The sequence below is a fragment of the Pristiophorus japonicus genome, chromosome 5 (assembly GCF_044704955.1).
Source record: "Pristiophorus japonicus isolate sPriJap1 chromosome 5, sPriJap1.hap1, whole genome shotgun sequence".
In the NCBI taxonomy this organism is placed as follows: domain Eukaryota; kingdom Metazoa; phylum Chordata; class Chondrichthyes; family Pristiophoridae; genus Pristiophorus; species Pristiophorus japonicus.
In genome coordinates, this window is record NC_091981.1 from 284,188,688 (window position 1) to 284,207,312 (window position 18,625).

Sequence of the window (18,625 nt, forward strand, 5' to 3'; positions counted from 1 at the left end):
CGGGGGAGCCAATTTAAAACCGAGTTGAGAAGGAATTTCTTCTCCCAGAGGGCTGTGAATCTGTGGAATTCTCTGCCCAGGGAAGCAGTTGAGGCTAGCTCATTGAATGTATTCAAATCACAGTTTTTTAACCAATAAGGTAATTAAGGGTTATGGGGAGCGGGCGGGTAAGTGGAGCTGAGTCAACAGCCAGATCAGCCATGGTCTTTTTGAATGGCGGAGCAGGCTCGAGGGGCTAGATGGCCTTCTCCTGTTCCTAATTCTTATGTTCTTATGTTCTTATGAGTAATAAACTTGCATTTGGACAATGCGTTCGAGGCTGAATCATGAGGAATCGTTTAATTAAGAGATTTCCTTACAGACGGTGATAGGGAAGTCGAAGAAAGGAAGGGAAGAAGACAGAGATGCACCACGAGATGGTAAGGGGAAGGGTGGAAATTAGATGTAAAGTTAATAACATTCTCCAGCTCAGGGCATGAGTAGGAAGCAGCACTGACACGGCCAGCTACACACCCGAAGAAGAGGTCAGGGAGTTCAACACAGGAAACTAGGGGTGCATGCAATAAAGGTGCAACAGTTATAATGGGTGACTTTAATATGCATATAGATTGGGCTAACCAAACTGGAAGCAATACGGTGGAGGAGGATTTCCTGGAGTGCAAAAGGGATGGTTTTCTAGACCAATATGTCGAGGAACCAACTAGGGGGGAGGCCATCTTAGACTGGGTGTTGTGTAATGAGAGAGGATTAATTAGCAATCTCGTTGTGCGAGGCCCCTTGGGAAAGAGTGACCATAATATGGTGGAATTCTACATTAGGATAGAGAATGAAACAGTTAATTCAGAGACCATGGTCCAGAACTTAAAGGATAACTTTGAAGGTATGAGGCGTGAATTGGCTAGGATAGATTGGCGAATTATACTTAAGGGGTTGACTCTGGATGGGCAATGGCAGACATTTAGAGACCGCATGGATGAACTACAACAATTGTACATCCCTGTCTGGCGTAAAAATAAAAAAGGGAAGGTTTCCTGGAATTCGCATTGAATTCCAGGACTTCATTGCAGATAATGGTATCAACCATGTCAGAACGGCACCGTTCAAGCCGGCCTCAAACGGCCAGGCGGAATGGGCAGTGCAGATAATCAAACAAGGATGCTCAGAATCCAAGGGGGTTCCCTAAAAAGCCACTTTTCATGTCTCCGATTGGCCAATAGATCCCGACCACACTCACTCACAGGGGTTCCACCCGCAGAGCTGCTAATGAAAAGGACGCTCAAAACCAGGTTATCCCTTATACAGCCCACCCTGAAAGAAATTGTTGAGAGCAGGCGCCGGTCACAATGTGACTACCATGACGGGAATGCGAGGGCGCGATGTATTGATGTCAATGACCCTGTCTTTGTCCTCAACTACGCTGCAGGGCCCAAATGGCTCGCAGGCACTGTGATTGCCAGAGAAGGGAATCGGATTCTGGTAGTTAAACTTACCAATGGTCAAATCTGTCGCAAACACGTGGATCAAACAAAAAGGAGGTTCAGCAACCCCATAGAAGAAGCAGAGGAAGAACACGGTGTCGAGTTCACTCCACCACAGGTGACCGAACACCGGAACCAAGTGGAGGAGAGCCCAGTCACTGTGGGCAGTCCGGACAGGCCTGAGGCACCGCAAACAGCAGACACTCAGGCCAGTGCCCAACAACCGGAGCCCCAACTCAGGCGCTCTACAAGGGAGCGTAAACCACCAGAGACTTAACCTGTGATCCCAATAAGACTTTGGCGGGGAGGTGATGTCATGTATTCAACTGTCATTGTAACCCATGTATAAGCTGACCTAAGTTGTACACTGTGAGAACATTGGGATGAACTTGTGGGAGACACTCCTAACCTGCACTTTCAGGTATAAAAGGGGAAGCTCCACCCATCTTCACCAGTTCAATGCTGGCTAATAAAGGTTACTGGTCACAGAGTGACCTTCTCTCTCGTTTGGGCCTCGTGTGCATTTGTACTGTTTAGTAAGGCCATATTAAAGCACATCACTATAACTGACATGTCCTGCTCCCCCTAGGCCCTTGTGCCAACTTCCCACCAATTAGCGACGGTACACTTCATCAGAGGGCCGCAGTGCAACAAAATGTCTGCCACGCTGAATATACAAGTGAGAAACCGCACACATTACAAATCTACAGAAGCAATCCTGCCCACACTCACCTTGGGGGCAACGTCAGAAGTATTTATCGATACAGCTGCTTCCAGTAAAGCGACTAGCTGTCAGTAATAATTCTAGAGTGTTAATGTGAACAATCCGGTATTGTGTATGAAGAGTCAGACTGAATACTGTGAGCTCAAAATAAAGTGTGACCGTAGTCTTTTATTGCAGGTCTCCAGAGTGCCCCTCCAACCTGTGAAGCCTTCTTAAATACCTGTGCTCCCAAGGGATTATGGGATCCCTTGGGACTCTAGGGGATGAGCCCTCTGGTGGCTGTACAGAGTAAATACAAGTTTATATATATAACGTCCGGAATCCCTTCTGATTGACTGCGTACACTCACGCACAAATCCTGGGTTTAACAAACCTCTACCTCTACAGAAATCTCTCCACCCCCCTCCAACAGACCCCACCCCCCTCCAACCCTGCATCGCACCCCCCCACCCCCACCCCCTCCGAAAGATGCTGCCTTCATGTTGGCTGATGAAGAAATGGTTTGCAGGGCTATGGGGAAAGATCAGGGGGAGTGGGATCAATTGGATAGCTCTTTCAAAGAAAAGAAAGACTTGGATTTATATAGCGCCTTTCATGTCCCAAAGTGCTTCACAGCACTGTTTCTGTTTCTGTAAATTCAATATTATTCTAAGCGCATGTGAAAAATAGCCACTCGGGCGTGGCCATGGAGGGCAATTCTGTGCCCAGCACCTTCAAGAAAGACACTGTGAAAACCATTCCATTTCCATTCAAAGGTTGGTAGAAATCTAGAACTCTCGCCCCCAAAAATGCTCTTGAGGCCGGGGGGGGGGGGTCATTTGAAAATGTCAAAAACTGAGACTGGTCGGATTTTTGTTCGGCAAGGTGGGCAGATGGCGTTAAGATACAGATCAGCCACGATCTAATCGAATGGTGCAACAGGCTCGAGGGGCTGAATGGCCTCCTCCTATGTTCCATTTGGAGAGATTGTGATGCGAGTCTGACAGGAATAAACAGCCTTCACCACTGTTCACACTGAGACCTGTCAATCACTGAATAGGACCCGGGTAGACGGAGCAGTGAGCTCTGAATCTTGGCCTCTCTTCACCAAGCTAACTTAATATCACGGTGTTAAATATTATATTATTACGGCGTCCACTGCTAAATCATGACTGACATGTTGATGTTCAGTGGCTTATTACAGCAGACCCGGCAGCACAATGTAGAGTAAGTAGCATGTCAAGTGGATGTCTGTCTTTTCAGCTTCTGACCAATGGCAGCTTTTGAGATACTTAACAGGCTGGAGCAGCTAAACCCAGAACATTGCAGTCGGTTGCATCAGGGCGCAAGGTCAGACGGCCACAGGGTCAGGGTCACATGGAGCAAATTTAGGACAGGCGTAAGGGCCTACTTCTATACTTAGAATGACATTGGAATCTCAGCACAGGAACATAGAGCCCTGGGGGAGAAATTCACATCGTTTGCACCTCCTGTTAGCGCTAATAGAAACATAGAAACATAGAAAATAGGTGCAGGAGCAGGCCATTCAGCCCTTCTAGCCTGCACCGCCATTCAATGAGTTCATGGCTGAACATGAAACTTCAGTACCCCCTTCCTGCTTTCTCGCCATAACCCTTGATCCCCCGAGTAGTAAGGACTTCATCTAACTCCCTTTTGAATATATTTAGTGAATTGGCCTCAACTACTTTCTGTGGTAGAGAATTCCACAGGTTCACCACTCTCTGGGTGAAGAAGTTTCTCCTCATCTCGGTCCTAAATGGCTTACCCCTTATCCTCAGACTGTGACCCCTGGTTCTGGACCTCCCCAACATTGGGAACATTCTTTCTGCATCTAACCTGTCTAAACCCGTCAGAATTTTAAACGTTTCTATGAGGTCCCCTCTCATTCTTCTGAACTCCAGTGAATACAAGCCCAATTGATCCAATCTTTCTTGATAGGTCAGTCCCGCCATCCCGGGAATCAGTCTGGTGAACCTTCGCTGCACTCCCTCAATAGCAAGAATGTCCTTCCTCAAGTTAGGAGACCAAAACTGTACACAATACTCCAGGTGTGGCCTCACCAAGGCCCTGTACAACTGTAGCAACACCTCCCTGCCCCTGTATTCAAATCCCCTTGCTATGAAGGCCAACATGCCATTTGCTTTCTTAACCGCCTGCTGTACCTGCATGCCAACCTTCAATGACTGATGTACCATGACACCCAGGTCTCGTTGCACCTTCCCTTTTCCTAATCTGTCACCATTCAGATAATAGTCTGTCTCTCTGTTTTTACCACCAACGGTATCTTGTCACGACCGCCTCCCGCGAAATTCCGCGGGTGTTGGCGGAGGCGCACACCGGCAGCGCCCCGGGGTGTTGCGCCGTGCGGCGGCCCTTTTCGCCCCGGCAGCAACCTGTAAGGCGGCCGTGGGCAATGTCCGCGCCAGCCTCGCAGGTCACGAACCGAGCCGCTCACTGCTTGCGGGGCTGGAAATTAAAGGGGAGGTGCGTGGCGCCGTTTCACCCCCCCCCCCCGCCCCCACCTTGGTCTTCCTTTGTGGAATTCGAGAGGGTCTGTGCCGATAAAGGGTTATGGGGAGCGAGCGGGGAAGTGGAGCCGAGTCCACGATCAGATCAGCCACGATCTTATTGAATGGCAGAGAAGGCTCGAGAGGCCAAATGGCCCACTCCTGCTCCTATGTCTTATGTTTTGTGACAGGCTGTTGCCAGGGCACCCCGCTCTCGCCCCATTGCAGTTTTCGCAGCGTGTCCTCCCCTTTAACCGAAGGGGAGGGCCCTGTGCCCCCGCCAGCGCTCCGCGTAGCGCTGGCAAATTCCCGCGCGCAGCACCGCAGTCCCGCCCCCGAGAGAGCATTGCGTTCCACTTCCGCTCGGGGGCGGTGACCCCAATTTCGCTGCTGGGTCGGGACTTCCACACCGGGCGTAGGAATTCCCGCCTTGCTTCGGTCACCGTCCCTAAACGGGGCGTTACCGAATTTCGGCCCCATCGAATCACAGAATGGTTACAGCACCGAAGGAGGCCATTCGGCCCGTCGAGCCCGTGCCGGCTCTCTGCAAGAGCACCTCAGCCAGTCCCACTCCCCCCGCCCTTTTCCCGTAGCCTTGCACATTTCTCTTCTGAAAAAACAGGCCTGTTGGCTCAACTAGTCAATGGTGTCTATCTCCATACAGCAGTCCTTATCCCATGCACCCACAACCCTTTATTCCCCTTATGCTCAATCTACCTAAGCTATCCCTCAATGTTGACATGTTCTGTAGTTCAATCGCTTGAATGATTTCATGGCCTCACAAACCCTCCGTGTAAAAAAAATTCTCCTGCACTCAATCCTAAATCTCTTACATGTAACAGTGAGGCCCCCGACCTGTGAGGAATCATCTGCGGCAGGTCGGGGCTATAAAAGGAGCATATACCATTTTCAAGGTACAGCGCGAGCCGGTGTGGGGAGGGCGACGGCTGTGAAGAGGGCGACTGGATTGGACGTCACCACAACCCAGGTCGGTGATTGGAGCGTGGGCAGGTACAGCAGGAGCGGTGAGGTCGGGACGAAGGAGCGGCGAGAGATGGCAGAGCAACCTGATCGGGGCCCAGGAGAGGCGTGAGTTCGGTGCCCAGAAGAGGCGAGGGCCCAGGGGCAGCGCGGGCCAGCCCACACTGTGATATGTGTGTGCACTAGGTCCGTGCAACAGAGCTGGTCCCCAGCCGTCTTGGTTAAGCCTTGCCTGATGTATCTAGTAGGGTGTACAGTTTTGGTCTACTAACCTGAGGAAGGACATTCTTGCTATTGAAGGAATGCAGCGAAGGTTCACCAGACTGATTCCCGGGATGGCAGGACTGACATATGAAGAAATACTGGATCGACTAGGCTTATATTCACTGGAATTTAGAAGAATGAGAGGGGATCTCATAGAAACATATAAAATTCTGACGGGATTGGACAGGTTAGATGCAGGAAGAATAGAACATAAGAACATAAGAATTAGGAACAGGAGTAGGCCATCTAGCCCCTCGAGCCTGCTCCGCCATTCAACAAGATCATGGCTGATCTGGCTGTGGACTCAGCTCCACTTACCCGCCCGCTCCCCGTAACCCTTAATTCCCTTATTGGTTAAAAATTTATCTATCTATGATTTGAATACACTCAATGAGCTAGCCTCAACTGCTTCCTTGGGCAGAGAATTCCACAGATTCACAACCCTCTGGGAGAAGAAATTCCTTCTCAACTCGGTTTTAAATTGGCTCCCCCGTATTTTGAGGCTGTGCCCCCTAGTTCTAGTCTCCCCGACCAGTGGAAACAACCTCTCTGCCTCTATCTTGTCTATCCATTTCATTATTTTAAATGTTTCTATAAGATCACCCCTCATCCTTCTGAACTCCAACGAGTAAAGACCCAGTCTACTCAATCTATTTTCATAAGGTAACTCCCTCATCTCCGGAATCAGCCTAGTGAATCGTTCCCGATGTTGGGGAAGTCCAGAACCAGGGGTCACAGTCTAAGGATAAGGGGTAAGCCATTTAGGACCGAGATGAGGAGAAACTTCTTCACTCAGAGAATTGTGAACCTGTGGAATTCTCTACCACAGAAAGTTGTTGAGGCCAGTTCATTAGATATAATCAAAAGGGAGTTAGATGTGGCCCTTACGGCTAAAGGGATCAAGGGGTATGGAGAGAAAGCAGGAATGGGGTACTGAAGTTGCATGATCAGCCATGATCTTATTGAATGGTGGTGCAGGCTCGAAGGGCCTACTCCTGCACCTATTTTCTATGTTTCTATGTTTGCCACTGGACCAAGACCTAGCTCTGTCAAGCCCGTGTGGTGGCTGGTGTGCAACGGCCACCACACGTTAAAAAAATCCACGCACAGGCACCTTCCACCCTTCAACATGTAATTCGGGATCTGCAATATCAGGTCCTTCATTGAAACACCTGTGAACTCATTCCTTTTTGGTGGAAGCAAGTCATCCTCGCTTCGAGGGACTGCCTAAAAAGAAGATATTTAATGTCATAGCTATGACCCCTCATTCCAGACCTCTCAACCACTGGAAACAGCTGGGGCGCGGGGCATGTTCATTTTAACCTAACTCACCCAGCGATAAACTGACAGGATTGGATCGGGTTCAATGGAATGTAGAATCGGACGGAGTGGAAAACGATTGGAAGGGAACACCTTTAGGTCTAAAAGCAACTTTTTAAATGGGCAAAGCGTCTCTAACGCGCCACCCACGAGCGAGCCGCCATTTCCGCGGAGGCGGGTTTCGCGGCCTCCGAGTGTCCCGCCATGGGGAGGCAGTGCTTTTCAGTAACATAGAAACATAGAAACATAGAAAATTCGGCCCTTCTAGCCTGCACCGCCATTCAATGAGTTCATGGCTGAACATTCAACTTCAGTACCCCATTCCTGCTTTCTCGCCATACCCCTTGATCCCCCTAGCAGTAAGGACCTCATCTAACTCCTTTTTGAATATATTTAGTGAATTGGCCTCAACAACTTTCTGTGGTAGAGAATTCCACAGGTTCACCACTCTCTGGGTGAAGAAGTTCCTCCGCATCTCGGTCCTAAATGGCTTACCCCTTATCCTTAGACTGTGACCTCTGGTTCTGGACTTCCCCAACATTGGGAACGTTCTTCCTGCATCTAACCTGTCTAACCCCGTCAGAATTTTAAATGTTTCTATGAGGTCCCCTCTCATTCTTCTGAACTCCAGTGAATACAAGCCCAGTTGATCCAGTCTTTCTTGATAGGTCAGTCCCGCCATCCCGGGAATCAGTCTGGTGAACCTTCGCTGCACTCCCTCAATAGCAAGAATGTCCTTCCTTAGGTTAGGAGACCAAAACTGTACACAATACTCCAGGTGTGGCCTCACCAATGCCCTGTACAACTGTAGCAACACCTCCCTGCCCCTGTACTCAAATCCCCTTGCTATGAAGGCCAACATGCCATTTGCTTTCTTAACCGCCTGCTGCACCTGCATGCCAACCTTCAATGACTGATGTACCATGACACCCAGGTCTCTTTGCACCTCCCCTTTTCCTAATCTGTCACCATTCAGATAATAGTCTGTCTCTCTGTTTTTACCACCAAAGTGGATAACCTCACATTTATCCACATTATACTTCATCTGCCATGCATTTGCCCACTCACCTAACCTATCCAAGTCGCTCTGCAGCCTCACAGCATCCTCCTCGCAGCTCACACTGCCACCCAACTTAGTGTCATCCGCAAATTTGGAGATACTACATTTAATCCCCTCATCTAAATCATTAATGTACAATGTAAACAGCTGGGACCCCAGCACAGAACCTTGCGGTACCCCACTAGTCACTGCCTGCCATTCTGAAAAGTACCCATTTACTCCTACTCTTTGCTTCCTGTCTGACAACCAGTTGTCAATCCATGTCAGTACACTACCCCCAATCCCATGTGCTCTAACTTTGCACATCAATCTCTTGTGTGGGACCTTGTCGAACGCCTTCTGAAAGTCCAAATATACCACATCAACTGGTTCTCCCTTATCCACTCTACTGGAAACATCCTCAAAAAATTCCAGAAGATTTGTCAAGCATGATTTCCCTTTCACAAATCCATGCTGACTTGGACCTATCATGTCACCTCTTTCCAAATGCACTGCTATGACATCCTTAATAATTGATTCCATCATTTTACCCACTACCGATGTCAGCGCAATTGGGAGCCCGATTGAACATTCATTGTTGCTGCGCGGGGTGTGACAGGGCTCAGGAAACTCGGCGGTGAAAGGGAGGCGGGAGCAGCCGGCTCCACAGGGTAAGAGCCTTTCCCAGCACTCGCCGTGGGCCGCGAGGCGTAAGAGTGCTCACCCCAGCCCCGCAAGGAAGTCTTCAGTCTCCCCCCTGCCGATCGCGGCCTCTCGCTCCCCCCTCCTGATCTCCGGACTTACCCTCCAGAGTGCCTCTTTCTTCTACTGCGCCCTCAACCATCTCCCCCCACCCCACGCCTCCACACACGCCCCCCCCCCGCCACTGCCTCTCTCTTTCCCCGCCCATCCTTCCCCCCCCAACCCTCGATCTCTGGCCTCCTCCCCCCCGCCCCCCCAGTTGCCTGTCTCTCCTACCCCACACCCCCACCCCATCTCACAACCCCCGACCTCTGACCTTCCACCCTACCAATTATCTGTCTTTTCACCACCCCCCCCCCACTCCACAAGCCCCCCCCCCCTCACCCCACCCCGCCCCGCAACCCCATCTCCCAACCCCCGATCTCTGACCTGCCAATTTGGCCGGCTGCCGGTCGGGAAACAGAAGAAAAATATTATAACGAGGTCCTGCTGTTAAATGCGGCCGGACCTCCGCGGCTTCGGTCTCGACATGCTCCCTGGCCGTTTGCATCCTCCTCCCCTCTCCCTTCCCCCATAAATAGCGGGGCCATTGACTTTATATCTGAGCCATCAGGGAGCAACTCATCTTGTGCTTAAACAGAAAGCAGTCACTCACCTAGCCCGTGCTCAGGGATAATTAAAAAAAAAATTAAAGATAAGGAATGCAAATTTTTTTTTCATGAGGTATCAGCGATACCCGGGTTCGAAGTTGGAGCCCGATTCTGTTTACTGTGCCTTGGATAAAAGGTCTGGAGTGTGTCACCTGGATCAATATTGCTTGCTAATAAAAAACAGATGCCCATCACTTTTCAGTACGTAGGAGGCAGTAAGCTCCCTTACAGTTTCAGAAGAGTTATTGGGGATCTTTCAATGGTAACAATAAGTAATACTGTAATAAGGAAACATTTACAGGGCTACGGGGATAGAGCGGGGGAGTGGGAGTAATTATAAAGCCCGTTCAATGTCTTCTGTGCTGTATAATTTGATGATATAGATTGTTGTATGGCTAGACAAACAAACACACACATATGATATACATATATATGTATCGGGGTATACAATGTGTGCGCATATATATATAAAATGTGTGTATATGTATATATATATATAAAATGTATATATATATAATGTGTGTGTGTGTATATATATATATAAAAAATGTGCGTATATGTATACATAAGTGTATGTCTTGATGTGTGTTTATGTATATAAACGCGTGTGTATATATATATGTGGATGTATATGTGTATATATATATATAATGTGCATATATGTTTACATATATGTGTGTGTATGTGTGTATATGTATATAAACGTATATATATATAAATATGTAGTGTATGTAAATATATATTTGAAATATCCAGAGCTATTAAAATGATGTATAATTCTCCTGGACGAGCACATCAATCTCACAAAATATGTCACCCAGTTGTTTGTATTTCCTTACAATTTAACATGCAGACACTGTCTATCCAGCAATCTGCCAAATACCCAATTGCCAGCGATCCCTCTGGGTTTATAATCATTGCACAGTTGAATTGAAATGTGTCTCTACGACTTGTGACTTTGGAGCCTTATTGGAGGTTGAAGATGTCCAACAGTTTAGAGGTCTCTGTGACAGATATCTGCCAAGCTTTCCCGACCTCTCAGGGAGCGCTGCACTGTCGGAGGTGCCGACTTCCGGAAGAGACATTAAACCGAGGCCCCGTCTGCTCTCTCTCAGGTGGATGTAAAAGATCCCATGGCACTATTTCGAAGAAGAGCAGGGGAGTTCTCTCCGGTGTCCTGGCCAATATTTATCCCTCAACCAACATCACTAAATCAGATTATCTGGTCATTATCACATTGCTGTTTGCGGGAGCTTGCTGTGCGCAAATTGGCAGTTGTGTTTCCTATAATGACTTACATTTCAAGAAGTACTTCATTGGCTGTAAAGTGCTTTGTGACATCCTGGGGTTGTGAAAGGCACTATGTAAATACAAGTTCTTTCGTTCTTTCTCTCCCCCTCTCATACCCTTTTCTTGTCCATATCAATCCATGCGTTTTGGCACGGTGCTCCAGTGCCCCACCCCCTCCCCAATGCAGTTCACTCACCTGTCTCTGAGCTCTGATTGTCTGCATCGAGCCTCCTGAGACACTCCTCGTGGAGCTGCGTAAACTTCAGCACGATCTCACAGGCCGGATGCACACCTAGCACCTGGAGGCAACACAATCCTGTCAGAAGCTGCATCTTCATAAAGATTCCAATCAGCAAAAGCTCACAACAACCTGTATTTATATAGCACCTTTAACGTCCTAAGACACTTCACAGGAGTATTATGGAATAACAAATTTGACACCGAGCCGCATAAGTAGAAAATAACGCAGGTGACTAAAAGCTTGGTCAGAGGTAGGTTTTAAGGAACAGGCAGCGGAAAGCATATGCGGCAAACCAGTCCCACCCACCCCTTCCCTCAACAACTATCTATCCCACCTGTGACAGGCATTGTGGTTCTCGTATTGGACTGTTCAGCCACTTAAGGACTCATTTATAGGGTGGAAGCAAGTCTTCCTCGATTCCGAGGGACTGCCTATGATGATGATTTAAGGAGCGTCTTGAAGGAGGAAAGAGAGGTAGAGAGGCGGAGAGGTTTAGGCAGGGAGTTCCAGAGCTTGGGGCCCAGGCAACAGAAGGCACGGCCAACAATGGTTGAGCGATTATAATCAAGGATGCTCAAGAGGGCAGAATTAGAGGAGTGCAGACACCTCAGGGGGTTGTGGGGCTGGAGATTACAAAGACAGGGAGAGGCAAGGCCATTGAGGGATTTGAAAAGGATGAGAATTTTGAAATCGAGGCGTACAAAACTCTTAAAGTGCTCGAGCCACATGTGTGTCCACTGATTTTAATTTGGGCACATTGACACACAACGGGAGTACAGATGGTGCTTGCCAGAGTCCAAAGCTACCTGGGGCCTTCTTGTCCATTTGGGGTAGTGTTTCGTTGGCCAGCACCTTTACCTATGATCTTAATTTTAAAGATAATTGGCAAAGGAGGCAGAGAGTGAGATGAGTTTTTTTTAAACACAGCGTGTTGTTATGATCGGGAACGCGCTGCCTGAAAGGGCGGCGGAAGTAGATTCAATAGTAACTTTCAAAAGAGGATTCGGAAACATTTGCAGGGCTATGGGGGGAAAAGCAGAAGGGAGTGGGACTAATTGGACAGCTCGTTCAAAGAGCCGGCACAGGCAGTGTGCTGTGCGATTCTATGATTCGACGTGAACTTTGACAATCGGAGTCTCCATCGTTACCTCTCACCAGAGTGGAAAAAAACCACCCTTAATTCACTAACTAGTTAAACAATGCCCCAAAATACATCACTTAGCTTGACTGGTGAAAAAGACAGCTTCAAATAGAAACAAAGAAATTTACAGCGCGGCAGGAAGCCATTTCGGCCCATCGTATCTGCGCCAGCCAACAAGAGGTTATCCAGTCTAATCCCATTTACCAGCTCTAGGTCCGTAACCCTGCAGGTTACAGCACTTCAAACGACCATCCAAGCACCTTTTACATGTGGTGAGGGTTTCTGCCTCTAACACCCTGCCAAGCAGTGAGTTCCAGACCCCCACAACCCTCTGCGTGAAGAAGCCTCCCCTCAAATCCCCTCTAAACCTTCCACAAACTACCGTAAACCTATGACCCCTTGTAATTGACCCCTCCACCAAGGGAAATAGGCCCTTGCTATCCATTATATCCAGGCCCCTCAATATTTTATACACCTCAATGAGGTCACCCCTCAGCCTCCTCTGTTCCAATGAGAACAAACCCAGCCTATCCAATCTGTCCTCATAGCTGCCTCCATTCCAGGCAGCATCCTCGTAAATCTCCTCTGCACCCTCTCCAGTGCAATCATGACTTTCCTATAATACGGCGACCAGAACTGCACGCAGTTTTCCAGCTATGGCCTTACCAGTGTATTATACAATTTAAGTATAACCTCCCTGCTCTTGTATTCTATGCCTCGGCCAATAAAGGCAAGCATTTCGTATGCCTTCTTAACCACCTTATCCACCTGGCCTGCTACTTTCAGGAATCTGTGGGCAAGCACTCCAAGGTCCCTTTGTTCATCTACACTTCTAAGTGCCCCACCGTTTAATGTGTACACCCTTTCATTATTAGCCCTCCTCAAGTGCATTACCTCACACTTCTCCGAATTAAATTCCATTTGCCACTGTTCTGTCCACCTGACCAGTAGATTCATTATTAACCACACAGCCAATTTTAGTGTCATTTGCAAACTTTTTAATCATACTCCCTATATTCAAATCTAGATCATTGATATATACCACAAAAAGCAAGAGACCCAGTACTGAGCCTGCGGAACCCCACTGGAAACATCCTTCCAGTCCCAAAAACATCCATCAACCATTACCCCTTGCTTCCTGCCTCTAAGCCAATTTTGGATCCAACTTATCACTTTGCCCTGGATCCCATGGCCTTTTACCTTCATGACCAGTCTGCTATGTGGGAAGCTTTGCTAAAGTCCATATACATTACATTGTACACACTACCCTCATCGACCCTCCTGGTTAACTCCTCGAAAAATTCAATCAGGTTAGTCAAACACGATCTTCCCTTAACAAATCGGTGTTAACTGTGCCTGATTAATCCTTGCCTTTCTAAATGTAGATTTATCTTATCCTTCAGGATTTTTTCCAATAATTTCCCAACCACTGAGGTTAGGCTGACAGGCCTGTAATCACTCAGCCTATCCCTTTCTCCCTTCTTAAACAAGGGTACCACATTGGCAGTCCTCCAGCACCATGTCTGGATCCAAAGAGGACTGGAAAATGATGGTCAAGGCCTCTGCTATTTCCTGTTTTGCATCGTTCAACTGCCTGGGATGCATTTCATCTGGGCCTGGGACTTATCCACTTCCAAAGCTGCTAAACCCATTAATACCTCCTCTCTCACTATGGTTATTTCATCCAGAATTTCACACTCCTCCTCGATAGCAGTGTCTACATTGCCCTTTTCATTTGTGAAAACAGATGCAAAGTATTCATTAAGAAGCATACCAACATTTTCCACCTCCACACACAGATTACCCTCATGATCTCTAATAGGCCCTACCCTTTCTTTAGTTATCCTCTTGCTTTTAATATATTTATAGAAGATAAGAACATAAGAAATAGGAACAGGAGTAGGCCATACGGCCCCTTGAGCCTGCTCCGCCATTCAATAAGATCATGGCTGATCTGATCATGGACTCAGCTCCACTTCCCCGCCCGCTCCCCATAACCCCTTATCCCCTTATCCTTTAAGAAACTGTCTATTTCTGTCTTAAATGTATTCAATGTCCCAGCTTCCACAGCTCTCTGAGGCAGCGAATTCCACAGATTTACAACCCTCTGAGAGAAGACATTTCTCCTCATCTCTGCTTTAAATGGGCGGCCCCATATTCTAAGATCATGCCCTCTAGTTCTAGTCTCCCCCATCAGTGGAAACATCCTCTCTGCATCCACCTTGTCAAGCCCCCTCATAATCTTATACGTTTCAATAAGATCACCTCTCATTCTTCTGAATTCCAATGAGTAGAGGCCCAAACGACTCAACCTTTCCTCATAAGTCAACCTCCTCATCCCAGGAATCAACCTAGTGAACCTTCTCTGAACTGCCTCCAAAGCAAGTATATCCTTTCATAAATACGGAAACCAAAACTGCACGCAGTATTCCAGGTGTGGCCTCACCAAAACCTTATATAGCTGTAGCAAGACTTCCTGCTTTTATACTCCATCCCCTTTTCAATAAAGGCCAAGATACCATTGGCCTTCCTGATCACTTGCTGTACCTGCATACTATCCTTTTGTGTTTCATGCACAAGTACCCCCAAGTCCCACTGTACTGTGGCACTTTGCAATCTTTCGCCATTTAAAAATAACTTCTCTTTGATTTTTTATGCCAAAGTGCATGACCTGACACTTTCCAACATTATACTCAATCTGCCAAATTTTTGCCCACTCACTTGGCCTGTCTAAGTCCTTTTGCAGATTTTTTTGTGTCCTCCTCACACATTTTTGGGTTTTCCTTGATTTTCCTTGCCAAGAATTTGTCATGCTCTCTCTTAGCATTCCTAATATCCTTTTGAATTTCACCTCAACTTTCTATATTCCTCCAGAGATTCTACAGTATTTAGCCCTCGGTATATGACATAAGCTTCCCTTTTTTTCTTTATCCTCCCCTGTAGGTCCCTAGACATCCAGGGGGCTCCAGAATTGTTATTCCCACCCTTTTTCTTTAAGGGCACATGCTTGGCCTGAGCCCTCCGGATCTCCTACTAGCATTTATAAGAAACACATGTTCATCTCAAGTGTGTTTTTTTTAAACATAGCATTGCGACATTATACTTCTATCGAAATGTAGTGTTTCATCAATAAAGTTGCAATCTTCATCTTTTTTATTGCAATTTCTCCGCAGCTCTCCTGACTTGTTGGTCAGGTAGACTTTGACGAGCATGCATGGCTCTCCCATACCTCACCCAAGCAGACTATTCAACCATGGGGGCGGCAGGACCACCCTTGCTGAGTTGTATCCTGCCCTCAGTCCCACAGCTACATAGTATCCAGCACAGGTGGGAGTGGGGAGTCAATGGATGGGGATCGGGAATGTCTGATTTATCCCTCTCCCTAGCCCAGTCTCACTCAAACTAACTGTACCTGACAGAACCAGAACATTGGAGCTGCAACAGCCAGAATTTAATACTTGCAGTATGTTCAAGGGCATAACTCTTAAAAGGGAAAATACTGTTATTAGTGGGACCCACCAATGGTAACAAAAACATTCACAGTTATAAATAGAAACACGATTTAAAAAAAGTATTGATGGGAATTAACTTTAGTCACTATGTATGTTTAACATAAATCTCCCGGACAAACGCAGAATAATTTACAATTGTAGTTAATGAAACGAAATATACATATTTAAACTTTTTTCTTCCCGTTACAAGCTGATACTAATCCAGTTCCCGATTATTTATACCATGTTTAGTTGGTTCCGATTAGTATAGTTGGTTTTCTAATCAGATTTCCCTGAATTTTAGTACATTATAAAGGAGAATCCACGTGTAACGCCGCTGCTTTTAATCCAGTGGAGTTTTAAAAGCGGTTATGTTACAAGGTAAATGTAATGACTTACCCGGGGGATCCGGCACTGGGTCAGCAGGGCTAGGAGCAGGACGGAAACTTGGCCGAACTTCATTGCGCCCTGACTGCGCTCTGCTTGCGCCGCTGGCCCGGAGTTCCGCTGGGCTGGGGGCAGCCAGTCGCTGTCACGGGCAGAGCGGCTTCAGCGGCAGCGGGAGCGATTCGCCAGCACTCCCGGCTTACAATCCTCCTTTCTTTGCAAAGGTGCCGCTTCGGTTGGGAAATAAATAAAAAACATTTTCAAAAAAAGAAACCCCGAATCCGCCCCCTCCCTACAATCTGAGCTTGTGATCTTCTGTGTACTGTGTCACAGCAAGTTTCTAAAACTGCTCAGGCTTTTTCCCCCCCCTGTGATGTGAGCCTAGGTTTGACGGTGCTTGTATACAGGTCCTCCTCCTGGCTGACAGTGTCAATGACCAACCAGCGACCAAGCTGCCTTGTCTCTCGCCAATGGCACTGCACTCAATGAGGCGGTACAGTCAGCTACCTGAGACACTCATCGCTCTGTAATGGGTCTTGTATTTGAGAGAGGCGAAGGTTTTTTTTAAAACACATCGAATTACATAGAAATCACAGCCCTTTCAGCTCAAGCAGTCAATATTGGGTGCTTCTCCTCCACATCAGCAGTAGTCCTAATCCCAAATGCCCTGTACTGTTCCCATATCTCAACACCCACCTTTCCTTCAAGCACTGTATTCTCAAGTGTTGACACAGCCTCAGATTCACTCACTAACTCCGGTTGTGTGTTCCACAGTCCCACACCTCTTTGTGTAAAAACGACTCTCCTGCTCGCTCTCCTCGTTAGATATATTCAAGAGGGAGTTAGATATGGCCCTTATAGCTAAAGGGATCAAGGGGTATGGAGAGAAAGCAGGAAAGGGGTACTGAGGTGAATGATCAGCCATGATCTTATTGAATGGTGGTGCAGGCTCGAAGGGCCGAATGGCCTACTCCTGCACTTATTTTCTATGTTTCTATGTTTCTATTTCCGAGGTCCCATCATTTGGACCAGACATTAAAATGAGGCCCCCCCACCCCCTCAACCCCCCGTCTGTTTGCCCTCTCAGGTGGTCGTAAAAGATCCCATGGCACTGTTTCAAAGAAGAGCAGGGGTGGGTGGGTTCGGTGTCCTGGCCAATATTTATCATCACTAAAAATAGATTATCTGGTCATTGATCTCAATGCTGCTGGTGGGATCTTGCTGTGCGCAAATTGGCTGCCGCGTTTCTTACTTTACCCAGAGAGTGGTGAACCTGTGGAATTCTCTACCACAGAAAGTTGTTGAGGCCAATTCACTAAATATATTCAAAAGGAGTTAGATGAGGTCCTTACTACTCGGGGGATCAAGGGGTATGGCGAGAAAGCAGGAATGGGGTACTGAAGTTGAATGTTCAGCCATGAACTCATTGAATGGCGGTGCAGGCTAGAAGGGCCGAATGGCCTACTCCTGCACCTATTTTTTATGTTTCTATGTCTATGTTTCTATGTTTCTAAACTAAATGTCTATGATTCTATGTTTACAACGGTGGACTGCATTTCCAAAAGTGCTTCGTTGGCTGTAATGCACTTTGGGACATTCTGAGGCTGTGAAAGGTGCGATAGAAATGCAAGCCTTTCTCTTACATGTAATTTTATACCTATTTCCGGACCTCTAATCTGATGCAGGTGAAGATCAAAGCACGGTCTGCTGGACACTCAATATATTCAGCTCCATAAATGTTCTCAGGCTGACTCACTGTTGGATTAGTACTTCAACCTGGAGCCTTTCCTGCCTGTGTGACTCACTGAAGAAACACAGGTAGCCATTGGGGCAGCTACCTGCTGGAACTTTACACGGCATCAATCTCCCACACCACTATCCCAGGCAGTATTCTGTCAGCAGCTGGGAGAGCAACTCCAATCCTGGAGCAACAGACTAAGATGGAAGAGATTTGCAGTAATAAAATGTAGGTATTAGCTAGTTTTGCAACACACACGATGAATGGAAGAAAATAACTAATTTGAATTGGTATATCCTCTTTCACAAGCTCAGGACGTACCAAAGTGCTTCACAGCCAAAGAAGTACTTGTTTTGATGTGTCGTCACAGTTGTAATGCAGGAAACGCAGCAGCCAATTGGCGCACGGCAATGTCTGACAAACAGCAGTCTGCTTTAGTGATGGTGGTTGAGGGATAAATATTGGGCCAGATACCAGGGAGAACATTTAGAAATAGTTCTTTTACATCCACCTGAGAAAGCAGAGAGTCAGTTTAATGCCCCATCCGAAGGACGGCACCTCCGTCAGTACTGCACTCCCTCAGTGCTGTACTGGATTGTCAGACGATATTTTGTGCTTAAGTCTCTGGAGTGAGACTCAAACCCACAACCTCGTGACTCAATGGCGAAAGTG

At 47.3% G+C, this 18,625-nt stretch overlaps 1 protein-coding gene across 1 annotated transcript in view; it reads right to left on the reverse strand.

The window, feature by feature from the left end:
* Positions 1 to 16,290, reverse strand: part of vipr1b (vasoactive intestinal peptide receptor 1b) — a 99,361-nt gene extending 83,071 nt beyond the window's left edge. Inside the window, exons 1-2 of the mRNA XM_070880125.1 lie at positions 16,228 to 16,290; positions 11,152 to 11,254 (exon numbers count right to left, since the gene is read on the reverse strand). Of these exons, the coding sequence (XP_070736226.1) occupies positions 11,152 to 11,254; positions 16,228 to 16,290 (166 nt within the window). The remainder of the gene's footprint in view (positions 1 to 11,151; positions 11,255 to 16,227) is intronic.
* Positions 16,291 to 18,625: the final 2,335 nt, after the last annotated feature.